The 16,992-nt window shown below is 37.1% G+C and overlaps 1 protein-coding gene across 2 annotated transcripts; it reads left to right on the forward strand.

The window, feature by feature from the left end:
- The first annotated feature begins 546 nt into the window (after positions 1 to 546).
- Positions 547 to 16,657, forward strand: Cpr62Bb (Cuticular protein 62Bb). 2 transcript variants are annotated; one of them, XM_073986108.1, is made up of 5 exons: positions 547 to 637; positions 739 to 888; positions 5,046 to 5,142; positions 5,211 to 5,465; positions 16,218 to 16,657. In XM_073986108.1, exons 2-5 carry the CDS (start codon positions 799 to 801, stop codon positions 16,352 to 16,354), a joined length of 579 nt encoding a protein of 192 aa, XP_073842209.1. In that variant the 5' UTR covers positions 547 to 637; positions 739 to 798; the 3' UTR covers positions 16,355 to 16,657. The 2 variants fall into 2 exon arrangements, with proteins under 2 accessions (XP_073842209.1, XP_073842208.1); XM_073986107.1 differs by lacking the exon at positions 16,218 to 16,657 and adding an exon at positions 5,993 to 6,255.
- The last annotated feature ends 335 nt before the right edge of the window (positions 16,658 to 16,992 follow it).

Below are 16,992 nucleotides of genomic sequence, written 5' to 3' on the forward strand. Positions count from 1 at the left end.
TAGCTTTTTAAATTTAATATAGAAATAACAATTTATTAATAAGCAAAAATTGTCTTTAAAATTGTCTACGTATTTAAAAATATCCTTCAAGATGCCAAATATAGAAACAACACCACCAGACCCTTTGCCGCCTAATAACTAAATGAAATCGTCACTTCAAACAACTAATAAATGAGTGTATGTAAATAGTAAGAGAATAGCCAACACCTATACTCTTAGTTTTTTTATTACATCTGGCTTACTCATTTTGGTTTTTGTATTCAGCCCTCATTGAAAATACGCTAACCTCTATTTGCTGACTTTAACAGTGATCTCTGCGTCACGGTTCTCTGAATTTAGCTACTGGCAATAACAGAAGCCGGCAGTTGGCTTCTGGCATTTTTACTCATTTGTATTACGAACACACATATACATACATACATACCGTACATACATATGGTGGCATGTTACGCTTCTGTTGGAAACTCAGAGTGTAACTTTTTATATTTTCTTTAAGTGTGTGTGTGTGGGATATGACGAGGGTATATGCTGTTTGGGGTTTTGTTTTGGGGTATAAAATGCAAACTTGATCTTTGAATTGTTACAGTATTCCGGGCAAATTCAAAGTGTTCAAAACGGTGCCAACGAAATACTTAAAGTAATTTCTATTTATATTTTGTTTCTTGAATAGTGTGATAGAATTATAAAAAATATTTTTTGTGAAAATTATTATTAATTTTTGTTGTGTTTGTGTTTCAGAAAACGAATCAATTTCTTTTATAACAATTCAACGAAATTATTTTAGTTAACAAAACAGAAATGTCTCCCATCAGCAAAATTGTTATCCTTTGTGTGGTTCTAAGTGCTTCAGTGGTGAATGCAAAACCAGGATATGCGGTTGATTATTATGTGAGTGTAAAAAGTTAAACAAAAACTGGACTATTGAAATTAATGTTAATAAGATTAAAAATAATAATAAACAAAAAAGGAAATAAAGAAAAAATACCTCTATTTTTGAGTTAAAAAAGTCACATGCCTTAGACTTTTTTACCGTGTATGCTAATGACACAAATTGATCTGTGAAGAATTTAAAAATTAAAAAAACAATCAGTTCTAACACAAAAAGGAATTAAGTTATACCACCGGTTTATATAAAAAATGCAATCTTTATTAATTCGTATGAAACAAATTTTACTTTTTTAAACTGAAATATAAAAAAATCATCGCATGCATTTAAATTAAATCTTTTTTATTTGTAAAGTACCCAAGGGTATACCAAGTTTTGTTATTTTATTCCTTTAACTCAAATTAGATGTTTGTATAGTATTCGATGGTACTGTGTTATTGTTCGATTCGAATTAATAAAAGATTTGAGTGGTGTTTTCAAATTTTAGTTATTTCGCTTACAAAATCAAATGATCTTCAGGGAATTATTGAATTAGGAAGTTGTCTTTAGGTCCATTAATGACAACAGTTTTTAGCTCATTGATTACTATTGGCAATGTCACATACTTACGAATTTTGTAGCTGTTCTTGAAACCGAACTTTGAAATAATAATTTTCAAAGGTCTCTGCTTTTCAATATCTCGCAAGTCGATTATTGGTTAATCGAGTTTTCGACTTTTTGATTAAATAATGTTACAAGTAAGAAAGCATCAGTCGGTCGTGCTGACGGATATACATATACCCTCAACCACTGACAAAAAAAAAACAATATGATTATGCCGTATATAAAATATATTGATTTTGTATCACGATTTTGCTTTAAAATATGTATGTACTTACCGTAATCATTGACGTGTACCAAACATTTTTAATAACCCAACTTCTTTGGAAGAAAATTTTGAAAGAGTTTTAGAGTTATCTTGCCCGCTAACCATTTTATCATGTGCCGGCAGGGTTTTGGAGCTTTTGGGCTATTATCTCAGGAAGTATTGACTTACTCCGGCAAAAATTGTACCGTTGTAAATGAGGCCGCCAGAACAGTCTACTGAAAAAAGATGCGAGATGAGCTCTTATACTTCACTTTTGCCGAATTTTGTTTGGGAGGTACCCGAAGAAGTGGACCGATATAATCCATATTCCAACCTGATACATGACTGCATGAAAAAATACGATGTGCATAGTCTGCACCAATCAGAAACTCTCTGTGAGAATTATCTTGCGGATTTGCTATTTTGATAGGCGCCGTCAGGATTTCTTGGAGCTTTTTGGTCAATATCTGAGAAAGTATAGACTTGGCAAGGAAAAAATTATACCGTCGTAAAGGGAGCCGCAAGGACAAACTGAAAAAATTCAAACGATAAGGGAGAAGCTCTTAAGCTTCATTTTATCCGAATTTTGTGTGGCAGGTACGCGAAGGAGTGGATTGATATAGTTCATATTCGAACCCGATCTATATCAGGTAGAAATAATATGATGTGCTAAAATTGGACCAACTCGATTGCTCCCTTCGAGAGTTATCGTTCACACCGTTTTACAGAAAAATTTTGACTTTTGTGGGCAAGGTACCCGAAGGAGTGGACCGATATGGCCTATCTTCGAACTTTAACTAAGTTTGGACAAAATATTACGATACCCAAAATTTTGATCGAATCTGTTAATCCGTTCTAGAGTTATCGTTCGCACCAGCCAGACAGACGGACGGACATAGCTAAATCGACTCCAACATTGTAGACCTCTGTCTGTGCAAAGCCTAAAAGCTGAAGGTATAATAACGAAGCCGACTTTTGGTTTGGGAAAAATCTAAAGTTGGCTTTTCGTGTTTTAACAAGTAAAACAGTATCAGTCGGCTTTGCCGACAGAGAAATACCCTCAGCCTATGTGAATTGGAACTTTCATCTACGGCCAGATCGAATATATTTAGGGTCTTTTCAGAATTTTGTGGCACTTTTTGGACATTTGGATTAGGATTAAAGTTCAAAAGTTTTGCGGAGGAGGGAATGGACCGACATAGTGCATTACGGAAGTGGATCTTATTTTGAGAGTTATATCTTTTCGATAGATATCGCGCCCACTAATCATTTCAGTGGGTTATCGCCAGCTGTTGGACCAGTATGCCAGGAAGCATGGACTTGTCCACGAAAAACATAATATGGATGTAAAGAGGACCACAAAAACCGTCATCGGTATACATTACCAAAGGATCTCTGAACAGACCCTAAACTGCACTTAGACACAAATGTTGAACTTTTGTGGGGGAAGTATCCTAAAGAGAGGACCGATATGGGCCAAACTAAGTTTGGACACAACATGACGAAGGCCAACTTTTGGACCAAATCGTTTTATCAGTTCGAGAGGGGTTTTTACAACTTTCGGGCTGTTTTCCCAAGAAGTATGGACTTGCCACTGAAAAAACTTTTACCGTCGTAATTGAGACAACGATTGTAAGTTGCTTCAAAAGAAATCAAAGTTAGTCAAGAGCAGGTCTTAAAGTGAACTTATCAGAAATTTCGCGAAGGAATGGGCAAATATAGTCCATATTCAAACCTGATCTATATCTGGTAGACATATTAGAATGCGTAAAGTATGGACCGAATCGGTCCTTCCCTTCAAGAGTTATCGTGCGCACAAATTTTCCGAACATTATTGAACTTTTGTGTTGACCGATATAACACATCTTCGAACTTAAACTAAGTTTGGACAAAATATTGCGAAAGCCAAATTTTTAACCAAATCGGTTCATCCGTCCAAAATCGACTCCAAATTGTCTGAAACACATTTCGTCCAAATATTATTGGGGTCTAAAACCATTATTTCGATGAGCACATTTTACCCGTATGAAAGCATTAATGTTGACATCATGTGATGGCAACAATACGAGTCCAATCAGTCTGGAGTACGAATCGAAACACAGAAAATCCGACTTCTCCGTTAAATAGTAATAATCTAAAAATCCAAAATCGACGTTTGCCGTCGAATATGAATCCCCAATTATGTCTACGTAGCTTCATATTCGGAATTTTTCTTTTCGGAAGCAGTACAGAATTTGAGGCGGTATCAAAATGTTGTAATTGTAATCGGAACAAGGGCTAATTTACTGAATAAATTGGACATATTGTAAGGAGTATGAAACAATTTTACGTTGTGATTGCAGCAACAAATGAACCCACTCAAAGTTTGACATGGTCACGATGGTTGACATGGTCATGTCTTCATAGCTCCATATGCAGCATTCTTTCCTTCGGCATCAGAAAACATTTCGAGGTCGCACCAAAAGGTTGTTATTGTAATCTGAACAAGGACTGGTTTATTGAAGCAGTCGGGCAAGTTGTGAGGAGTATGATAACCATACTTGGGGTGATTGCAGCAGCGAACTGGTGATCCGAATCGATGTTTGTCATGGCCACGACAGCGGTCTATGGGCGACCTCAAATATGGCTTTGGTCTATTCGTCCTTATCTTGTGTCGAGGATAAAAAGTATACAAAACTGATTAATTCAACCGTCGAAATCATCCGTGTTGACACGTTATATCTCCGCTTATATCACGCTTATATCTCCGACTTCTTAAAAGTTTGAAGGGTTGTTAAAATTATTAATTTACTTACGTCTTCTTCTTATGGTTTTTTTTTAAAGTTAGTTATTTACCCAATGTCTCAACCTGAGATGGCCCGTCAGAAATTAGGTCGTATGTACATGACATATGTTTTCCTCGTTTAATACATACGTACATATACAAAGTCGAATATCTAGGTAAATAGATGTTTTTTTTGAATTAAAAAAGGTTATCGAAAAGGTGATGCCGAAAAGGCATGGCTTAGTAGGAAGTAACCAATTAGATAAATTTTTTGACGTTAACAACTTTTGGACAGTCACCACTTTTATAGCAATTAAGGCTTTCATGTGATACATTTTCTTAAAATTGTGCGATTATGCATGCGACTCAATATTACGGATTTAAAGGAGGAAATAGTACACCAAAAGGTCTGCTTTTATGGTATACAAAACAAAAGTTTAATAATAGTTTCGACCATAAATATTTCAATAGTTACATACCGTTTATTTTAAAATCACAAAAGTTCCACCTAATAGATCTGACATTATTTCTTTTCTTTCCTTTTTCAGGATCATCCCAAATATGCCTTTAACTATGGTGTTGCTGATCACACAACTGGAGATGTTAAATCGCAGCACGAAACGCGTGATGGAGATGTTGTAAAAGGTATAACTCTTTATCTTTATCCTTATAAAACAAAAAATTTTAACAAAATTTTTTAACACAATTTCTAGGTCAATATTCTCTGGTTGAGCCTGATGGTTCGATACGTACCGTGGATTACACTGCCGATTCCATTAACGGTTTCAATGCAGTAGTAACTAAGTCAGGACCCACGGTTCATGCTGTCGCTAAACCAGTGGCTGCTGTTGCTCCCGTGGCTCATGTAGCTCCAGTAGCTGTTGCAGCTAAACCTGTAGTGGCCTATCAACCTGCCTACAAACATGTGGCCCAAGCGCCAGTGTATGTGGCATCAGCTGCACCATATGGTAAGTTAAACTATTATATAATGATTTTAATAAATAAATATAGAATAGCCCCTTGTTGAGATTGAAGAAATTAAATAAACAAATCTTTCCGCCTGCACCCCAAAGCACTTCTCAAGAATAAAGAAAATAAAAGTCCATCAACGTTAGTAGTTAGTTGCAGAAATAGTAGTTGGCTGTAGAATCAACAACGATGTCACATTGCCTTTTTCCTAACACAATCTGCCTGCAGTGAGTTATATGCCACCCCATTGACCCACCACCACCTCCTCAATAACCACGTCAACGAACAAATCACCCACCTTAGATGCTTTTTGTTTTCTTTCTTCGCAAAACACAATAAATTGTGTGTTAAATATTGCTAATAACAAGCAAACAATTAAATAATTGTTTTGTATTGTTTTCTTGTTTTTCTCTCTTTTTTTCCATATCCGACAAATGTAATTTTCCCACACAATCCAACGAAAAACAAAAACAAACAAAACTGCATTGAAACACCCGCTCATATTCATCACAACAACATATCCAAGATGTAGGCATTGACACATATCGTATGTTGAAACTATTCCGACGCCATGCCAACTACTTCAATGGCCAGAGCCTGAAATTACGACCCGAGGAAGATCAACGTCATGAAGAATATGATGATTATTCAGAAGATTATCGGGATTATTAAAAGTCGAAAATACGAATAATACGAAAGAATATTTCAATCGAAATTTGTAACAAGAATTGTGTATTTGGTGTTGTTGTTAATGTTTAATAAATCAGTAATAATTGTTTAAGGAAATGAGGTAAACAAGTTTTTAGGGACAGATTGTTAACAAATTGTTGTGCAATAGGAAGTGAGTGATAACATATCTAAAAGCTATTAATTTTGATGAAAACTAGGGTATTAACATGTTGATTCAACACACATTGCCGTATCTCTGGGTATAAAAACTTCAAATTCACTTTTTTGAATCGGTGTTTTTAAATTGAAATTGTTGACACATCCCCCCTGCATACTTAATATATAGGTTCGATTCCTAGGCCAGACAACGCCAAATTTTCAACGATGACGTAATGTTGGCTATATTTCTGAGTATTTCAGTCATTTCTGAGTATTTCAGTCTCTACGAGTGCCATCGTGGTGCATTGATATGCACACCTGGGTTTTACGCTGAATGCCCGGGTATAATTCCCAGGCAAGGCAACATCAAATTTTCAACGGTGGCAAAATATCCCTCTGTGTAATGTTGGCGACATTTCCTGAGTATTTCAGCCACGTAAAACTTCTCTACAAGTGGTGTCTTAAGACACGCCGTTCTGACTCGACTATGAGCAGAAGGTCACATATCATTGAGCTAATATGAACTTAGGTACACTCATTGATGTGATAGCAATCTCCCTTGCCCCTTCTGGGATGTTTGTGGAACAATATATATAAAACATGTCTACATGATGTGTCTTAAGACACGTTCAAGTTTTTGCGCAAGTTTATTCAATATCCATTTATGATCGATGTTGCAGTTATTATAAAACCCATCGTGGGCACTCAGTGCCTGATTTCGAGCCTCAGACAAGACTAAATAATTTATCTCCCATTTTCACCTATGGCTATTTGTGGGAAATTATTGTATTTATATTAGAAGTTGTTTAATATAACATAAAACTAACATCTTGACCTTTCGAATATTAGCATAGTTAAGTCATACCATAGGCATCAGCAGAATGTGGGTAGTGGAATGTCTTTTAGATACATAGGATAAATTTGAAACTAATAATCAACCGAGGCCTGTTTAGCGCGTACGGGGGACAATGTCCATGAAACCTGCATCGACGAGGCGAGTAACCCACACATTACTATGAAAACCTAGAAGGAATATAATGACAACCTTCCCAATCAAACGTTTTAAGTACCATGATATGCTAATTTGAAATCGTAGCACTCGGACTATTTATTTATTTCTTGGAAAGTACGAAGCTGAAAGCTTGCCAAAAATCTATGGAACGGAAATGGCATTTTAACAACGCCCACAACGCCTAACTAAATAAGGATGTTGACTTCTATGCGACAAAGGACGTAGTAGTTAGTAGCACCAGATTAAATTACGTCGTACATGACTGTTACCAGGAGTGAACCGTCAGAAACTATCGATTTTGATGATCTCATACCATCTTTCTAAAAGAAAATTATTTTTGACGGATAATTAGTGGAACATTTCACCCTCTTGTAGCATATTCTGAATAACACATGAGTCGCAGCTAATGTGTACTACCATTCCTTTGATCTGGAATGCACGACTGTTATAGTCATAATAAAAATTCCGCATTTTATGTATAGGGAGACAAAGGAAGAAATTTATTAGCTTAACACCCACTCACGGTGGTAGAAAGCGCTGATCTAGCGGCGCGAAATTAATAACTTGCAAACGAATTGAGATACGTCACTGAAATTTGGCACAAACTCAGCTTGTACCTGTGGGTAATAATGGGCCAACTATGGACAATATCGGCTAATGTTTTGGTATAGCCCCCATATAACGGTACCTTAAGATTTTCGGTATTTTGAGGATTTAAGCCACAATTTCGTAGCAAATTACCTGTAATTTGGTACTTAGGGTTCCTAGTGGTCAACAAATAATTTCACCAAAAATTATGGAGATAGGTGCACGTTTTGATATAGCCCCCATGTAACCGTACCTCCCAATTTAAGGTATTTTGAATATCATGACCACATTTTTAAACCAACTTGGCTGTAATTTTGCATTCCGTGTTCTCAATGCGTATAAAATCTTCTTACAAAACATTTTCAACACGGATTTATGTTTCGATGTAGCCACTTTTATGGTACCCCCGATTCATTAAATGTTTACTTGTTATCCATTTTTTATTAAATAACTAGCTTTAATATGATATTATAGTGTCTCCGGGGGTAGAAATCCTCCTTGCAAACATTTCTAATGATAGGTCCATATTTTGATATAGCTCACATACAAATGCCCAGCTGAATTAGGATTAATTTCAAGCAAAATCACATATTTTAAAAGTGCAGTTATTAGAAGATTTGCAGCCCTAATGTGGTTATTCCGTATCCAGAGTGTCCAATTTCATTCCCCAAAATATAGTCGAACCTAAGTTCGGCTAAGTTTACAAGATGGAACAAGCGCGTACAACCCATAAAAACACTAAAAAATTGAATTTTTTAAAAATTTATTGCTATATAAGTAAGTACCTCCAGACCCCAAACTAATTTTTATAATTTAAATCACACCCTCTGCTATTAATTAAAAATAAATCTTGTCCATTTTCATAACGAATTTATTTAACATTTAAACAAATATGAATTTAATTTGTTGCAACAATTTTTTAAAACCTGATGCAACAAAAATTCTTGTATTTGATAGTGTATAACTGAGTGAATATTTACAACAACAAAAATGTCCTATCAAAAGGAGACTGAAGAAAATGTTGTAGCTATGAAAATGTTCTACAAGATTGGTCATTACGGTATTTTCGTAGGTTTTACCATTTTTTGAGATATTGAAGTTCAAATTGGGACAATGCAGTGACTGTATCGCCCCCTTTTAAAAAAATGTCATGAAGGGTGCGCCATAACTAACTTTAAATGAAAACCGCTTACACAGAGGAAGTTTTTGTGAACTCTGAATCAGCAATGTTCATAGATTAGAAAAATCCAAAAACAAGAAAAAAACGCTGTAGGGATTTTTAAATAAATCGCTGTCAAAATTCACTTTTTTAGGTTTTCACGATTTTGCTTGGAAATCGCAAGTCCAATCGAAATAGAGGTAAAGAAAATGTTGTAGCTGTGAATATTCTCTACACGATTGACGTTTATGATTAGTTGTCAGGCTGTACCATTTTTGAGATTAAGAAGCTCAGTTTACATTTTTAGTTTTTTTGTTAGGATTTCGCGATTTTGCTTGAATACGGCAAGTCTTATCGGCATGGGACCTGAAAAAATCTTATAGCTGTGAAAATTCTCTACAAGACAGGATTATGTCATTTCTCCTAAGTTGAACCATTTTTTTAGATATATAAGTTTAAGATGGAAAATTCAAGTCATGAACTTGTTTTATAAGGAGACGTTACAGAATTGAATTGAATTTGAATTGTCCCAATTTCAACTTCTATATATCAAAAGTTATAAACCCTACGAAAATATCATTACGGTCAACCTTGTAGAGAATTTTAATAGCTACAACATTTTCTTTATTCTCATTTTGATAGGTCTTACGGTTTCCAAGCAAAATCGCAAAAACCTAAACAACCCCTAAAATGTCAACGTGAATCGAGATTTATTTAAAAATCGCTCCGGTGATTTTTTTGTTTTTGGATTTTTTCATCTATGAACATTGCAGTTTCAGAATCCGTAAAACCTTTCCAGGTGTAAGCACCTTTCATTTAAATTTGATTCAAGAGCACCGTGCACCTTTGGACTGTCGAAACTTAAAAATATTCAAACGAACCATTCTTGGTTGTTACCGGGTCATGCCCAGCAAAACCCTTTACTAACCAATTATTTTTACAAGGGCATATCGCGCTAAATAAGTAGTTATTTGTTGGTCACTTAAATAAGTGCTTTAAAGGGTAGTTACTAAAAGTTGCGACTACTTACTTAACTACTTATTTAAGTGTCCAAAAAATAACTAAATACTTCACGTGACATGCCCTTGTTAAAATAACGGGTTAGTAGGTGGTTTTGTAATGGGTATTTTTGTTCAGATGATCAAGTTGTTGTAGGTTGACGGCACTTACTGAACCAGATTGAAAATATTTCAGGACATGAGAGCCGAACGCCAAAAACAGCACAAGAAAGCAGCAAGCAGGGAGAAGCATAATAAGGCATCTGGAGTCGATGAGTTACCAGCGACATCTTGGTAATAATATTTTTAAGCTAGTTACCAAAAACTGACAAAAGAAAAGCATGCCCGATGAATGGAAACTAAGTAGCCTCTGCCATGTCAGCAACAAAACTTAGGACTAATAACAGTGACATTAGTATCTCGAGGGTGACGTAGGGGATGGAAGATACCAAGGAACGGTCCTGACCGGTTTTAACATGGCAAAACCCAGGATTTATCTTGGTCCCTCTTTCATCCCAAGTGGACACTGACCTCCCCGTGGTGTCACCTGGGGAACTGCCTTTAACACCCGTTAAAGGTAGTGAGCTAACATGTGCCGCGCGTTCACCCATAAGAACGTTAAAAACTTGGGTTTGGGCGTCGGGTTAGTAACCCTCCCCTAGAAAAAACAGCCTACTATGAAAAAACGAAAGAAAAGAAAAACAAACCCCTCTAAAGTTGACGAACCCCGCAAACGTTTTAAGGACCATGATCTGCGAATCTGCACCTGGAATGTTCGCACTCTTTATAGAGAAGGTGCAGTCTTCGCATTGGCAGACGTACTTGAAAAGTACAAGACCGATATTACTGCCATACAGGAAATACGATGGATTGGGAAAGGCGTCACAACAACACCTAAAGGTGACGCACTGTATTATAGCTGCCATGACGTAAAGCATGAGTTTGGTTGTGGATTCGTAGTTAGTCGGAGACTAAAACATCTTGTATCCAGCTTCACTCCAGTGAATGAAAGACTTGCTGCAATTCGAATAAAAGCTAAATTCTTCAACATCAGCTTTATCTGCGCTCATGCTCCCACTGAAGAAAAGGATGAACAGACCAAAGATATATTTTACGAGCGCTTAGAAGAAACATATGACCGTTGCCCTGCCCATGACATTAAAATCATTCTAGGCGATTTTAATGCCAAAATTGGAAAGGAGAATATCTTTGGCCCAACAGTCGGGAAATTCAGTCTCCACAGTGAAACATCTGACAATGGTATGAGACTGATAGACTTTGCAGCTGCAAAAAACATGGTAGTTAGCAGTACCAGATTTAATCATCTCGATATTCATAAGGGCACCTGGCTGTCTCCAGATCAGAAAACAAGAAACCAAATTGATCATGTTGTGATAGATGGAAGACATTCATCGAGCGTGTTGGATGTACGGATGTTCCGAGGCGCAAACATTGATTCGGACCACTACCTTGTTGCAGCAAAGGTACGCACCCGCTTAAACGTAGCAAACAAAGTACGAACAGACACAACACGAAAGTTAGACATCGGTAAGCTGCAATCACAACAGATAGCCACAGCATATTCCACTCAACTAGCCCAATTGCTTAATCAAAGCCCTCCTCATCCCGATAACATATCAGCGCAATGGCAAAGCATTGCCCACTCCATGCAAACAGCCGCAAAATCCATACTTGGATACCAGAGACCTCCACCAAGGAATCCATGGTATGATGAGGAGTGTCGTGCTGCCACCGAACAGAAAAATGCGGCATATAAGGCTACTTTACAATCTGTAGCAACGCGTAGCGCACGAGAGAGATACAGGGAGAAAAGGAGAGAGGAGAAACGTCTTTTCCGCAGGAAAAAGAGAGAGATGGAAAAGCGGGAGTGTGAAAAAATCGAGATGTACAGGAGCCAGAATGAAGTCCGAAAATTCTACCAAAGAGTCAAGCATCAAACTGATGGCTTTGGTACAGGCACATCCTCCTGTAGAGACCAGCAAGGTAATTTGGTAACTGATACAGATAGTGTACTCAGGATATGGAAAGAACATTTTTCAAATCTGTTGGTATCCAATAGCAGCGAAGACGACGAAGATACCACAGTCCCAATCCCAGAAGATGGTATTGAATGTATACCGCCCAGCCAAGATGAGGTAAAGACAGCAATAAATCGGCTGAAGAATAATAAGGCAGCAGGGGCCGATGGCTTACCAGCCGAGCTGTTCAAAACCGGAGGCGACACGCTGATAAGGTGTATTCATCAGCTAGTTAGCACCATCTGGCAGGAAGAACGAGTACCCGACGATTGGAACCTGAGTATCCTGTGCCCCGTCCACAAGAAGGGAGATAAGACTGTATGCTCTAACTATAGGGGCATAAGTCTACTCCCTATTGCCTACAAGATCGTGTCAGGGATATTGTGCGAACGACTAAAGCCAATGGTCAACGAGATTATTGGACCATACCAATGCGGCTTTAGACCTGGCAAGTCCACCATTGACCAGATATTTACCCTGCGGCAAATCCTGGAGAAGACCCAAGAGATGCAGATCGACACCTACCACCTTTTTGTCGATTATAAAGCAGCCTTCGACAGTCCGCTGCGCTCAAAGGTATTCCAAGCCATGTCTGAATTTGGTATTCCCGCAAAGCTCATCCGGCTTTGTAAAATGACTTTAACTGACACGAGGTCCTCAGTTAAAATAGGAAAGAACCTCTCCGAAGAGTTTGGTACCAAAAGAGGTTTCAGACAAGGAGACAGCCTTTCGTGTGACCTCTTCAACATCCTGCTAGAAAAGGTTATACGAGAGGCAAACGTCAAAAGAAGTGGCACAATCTACACCAATAGTCACATGTTACTTGCTTATGCTGATGATATAGACATCATGGGTCGATCAGTAAAAGAAGTAACTGATACCTTTATAAAAGTCGAAGGAGAATCTGCTAAAGTGGGTCTGGCGGTAAACGGTGAGAAGACCAAGTTGATGGTGTCGACGCGCAATGCGTCCATTGAGCTCGGACCGACTGTGGAAGTTGGTTCCTATAATATTGAGGTAGTAAAAGACTTCGTCTACCTCGGCACCTCCGTCAACACAACAAACGACATCAGTTGTGAAATAAAAAGAAGAATTGTATTGGCCAACAGATGCTACTTTGGATTAAGTAAGCAGTTTAAAAACAAAGCCACATCTCGTCAAACAAAAATAACGCTCTACAAAACACTGATACTACCCGTGCTGATGTATGGCTCCGAAGCCTGGGTACTTGCGCAAGCAGACATGGCAGTGCTTGGTGTGTTTGAGAGAAAAATTCTTCGAAAGATCTATGGACCAATCTGCGTTGACGGTGAATATCGACGTCGCATGAACCACGAGCTGTATCTGCTATACAACGACATGAATATTGTTAAACGTATCGAGATGCAGCGATTGCGTTGGCTAGGCCATATCATAAGAATGAGCGATGATGAACCTGCTAAAAAGGCGTATGAATACATGCCACATGGCGGTGCACGCAGAATTGGCAGGCCAAGGAATAGATGGCGCAAACAAGTGGATGATGAGATGACAAGGCGCGGTATTCCAGTGTGCAAAGCAACAAATAGAGAGGAATGGAGATCTCTTCTTAGTTCGGCCTATAGAACAAATGCTTTGTAATGGGCCAGCTAAGTAAGTAAGTAAGTAGTATCTCGAGCATTGTACTTATGCTGAGTACAGTGGAACTTCTTCTGTTTTCCTTGACTCTTTGAGGAGAACAGGACCTCAACCATCCTTTTATAATGAACTTTGCTGCGGCATCCTTGGCTGATTTCATTCCATGACTAGTTTGCTGATTGTACTTCTGCATCGACCGACCTTCTCGACGATTTAGCTGATGCACAAATATGCCGGCTTCTTGCCTAAGGATTCCAATGAAGTGCTTGTCCAGCTATATTTTCAATTGGTCTTCTGAGTGCGTTGTTTATTCAACGCCATTTCCATTGCCGATTTGGTTTGCGTTGTTCAGTAGTTAATCACTCCGAATGCGGACTGACTTAATATTTGAGAATTCTGAGTTCAGATTTGTCCGGATTTCCATACGATCAGAAAAAGACAGAAAGTAGTCGTTGCACGGTTTATTCGACCTGCACTCTTTATAGTTACAAGACTTCAAAGTTACTTAAAATTATCTAACAATCCGATCGAAACATGTTCAATGCTGATGTGTGTATAAGAGTTTCCTCCATAGCTACCTAAAATGTTGATTTCTAGACAGACCAAACGAGACTCATCTTTATTGGAGTCGATAGGTAAACGCCATAAGCACATTCCAATTCTTCAAGTTGTTTCAACGGTGCCCATTGAATTCCAAGTCTACCATTCAGAGCTGAACGCATTACACTGTCCATGACAATTATTATTGAGGCATTGCAATGTGGCTTTAGATCAGATCTTCATATAACGTCAAATTACTTAAAGACCAAAGAGATTGTAAGGCTTTCGACAGCCACATAGGTTTATGGCTGAATTTGTTATACCCGAAAGGTCATGCGGTCTGGAATTTTTAACACTTTTACATACGACTACGCGTATGGAACCCACTTAACTCTTAGTCATCTATAAATTCAATATTTTTTATATATATTGCCTTTTTGCTTTGGACGGTGGTCAGGACAGCTTTAATGTTCATAATTCATTTTGGTCCTTATATCTGTTGGGTATTATGACATGTCGCCGTTAGTTTCTAGTGATGGACAACAATAGCCCTTTCTGCCACTAGTGATCAACACATTCATAAAGGCAAATTATGTTACAAAGCAGTAGTTATGGCATTTCTCATATCTCAAGAAAAGAAGACAATAACTATAATCCTTAATTTTGACTAATAGCTTTTTATCATCACGATGACGACATGGTCGTAAAAGTTACCCCAAGTCACGATACATTGCAATTATAGAACCAATTTTTCTGGGTTCTTATAGTAACAAACCAAGTCTTTTTCCAACATAAGCATATTACATCACTGGTGTAATGAAATTATAAAATGCAAAAAAAGGATTTGAGCATTTTTGTAGGCCTTTCTAAGTCTTATAACTTATTGAATAATACATAGTTAACACTAGTATTTGCCCAACAGGCCCAACAAACTTAACATTTAATTACATATTTATATAAGCACAATAAAATTATGTTTGCTTATTTTTCCCAACTTGAAAACTAGGTTAATTAAATTCTTAAATAATAAATAAAGAAAAAAGTTCCCACTGTTGCATTGTAAAGAAAAAAAAAGTTAGAAAAACTGCCATTCAATTGAAAGTAAACAATGATAGCCATCCATGCCTTGTGCCGCACGTATTACGTATTTTACTTCTACTACTTCTTATTTTCAAAGAGAGACTTAAAATTATTTTGATTTTATGCAAATCAATCCTCACTGTTTTTAATCAAAGAAAACTCCAAGCAACAGTGCCCAAGAAAAAAAAACATTCGTAGTCCGAAACAAACAACATTGAAGGTGTTACGCTCTTCTTAAGACATTGTGACATAATTACCGTGTGAGATATTTCTACAAAAGTTTTGTGCAACGAAAAATCTGGAGCAGTGTTCATTATGCGCTAATGATTAGTCATAGCGTCTGCAAAAATGGCAAGAAGCAGAAAACCGTCTGCCCAAGCCAACGTTAAATGTATGACGATCTAAATCCAAACACAACATGCTTGACTTAACAAAGACTTAGCTTCTTTGTTGGTTTTTTGCCATAAGTGTTGACGTTTCGTTTTTGAATTTAATTACAATTTACATTGAGATTCATTTGTTATTACTCCTTCATATTTCAATGCTTTAATGATATGTTTCGATACTCCCATATATCTATTTATCATCTGCCTTATATGGGTGGTAATCACAACTTCTGTAACAAAGATTTTGTCATAGCCAAGAGTTGTCTAAGAGGTCTATATTAGGCAGCTGAAATAACAATGCTAAACGCTGCTACTGTTGCCGCCACCAACAGTAGCTCTTCACGCTTGATTTCATGGCATGGGAGTTCTGTAAGTAAAATTCCCACCATGTCATGTTTTCAAAACCTTGTTAAACATTTGTAATACAGCTTTATTAGTTAATTTACCTAATGTTCCTCCCTCGTTCTCTCCTTCTCTTTTTTTTCGTTTTTTTTTTCATTTCAGTTCATAAATCTTATGTTGCTCCCGCACCAATTCACTACGACTATGACGATGGTTACTACAGCAATGGCCAATACGAATATGTACCTCATTATGGTTCTTATGGACATCAGCATCAACATTATGCCGGCCACTATTAAATCCTTTGCCCACCCACCACCTGGAATTTAACAATGACTAGTACAAGTGTTTTTCACCTTTACGTATTCATATTCTCATAAAATATATTCGAAATTGTTTAATTTAATTTAAAACATATTTTACTTATTTTAATGCTATTTCTTCTTCTTTCAAATTCTTTCCGAACTAATATTTAAGTTGCATTGTAATCTTCTTATTATGTTATATGATATTACGAATTTAGTTGTTAAGATTTGCAAAGAAAACCAAATTTGAGAATAAAAATAAAATTGTTTATACGATTACCTACATGTGTATTGGAATATTTGTTTTTATTTTTTTTTTCATTTATGGGGTCAATGAAGGGGCAATCTAAAACAATTAAGGTCGGAACCGGTCATGTGATTCTCTACACTACTACCTCTGGGCACTTCCCGTCTAATGTCTGTAACTGTGTTATATGTATGTAAATGTGCGTCATTACAATGGGCATTAATGGCATCCTCTTCCAAACATAAATTGGTACCTCTTTTTATACCCTCCACCATAGGATGGGGGTATATTAAGTTTGTCATTCCGTTTGTAACTACTCGAAATAATCATTGTAGACCCCACAAACTCTATATATTCTTGATCAGCGTGCAATTCTACATCGATA

This window comes from Musca autumnalis, unplaced genomic scaffold (genome assembly GCF_047663935.1).
Source record: "Musca autumnalis isolate F117 unplaced genomic scaffold, ASM4766393v1 scaffold_4, whole genome shotgun sequence".
NCBI classification, from domain to species: Eukaryota; Metazoa; Arthropoda; class Insecta; order Diptera; family Muscidae; genus Musca; species Musca autumnalis.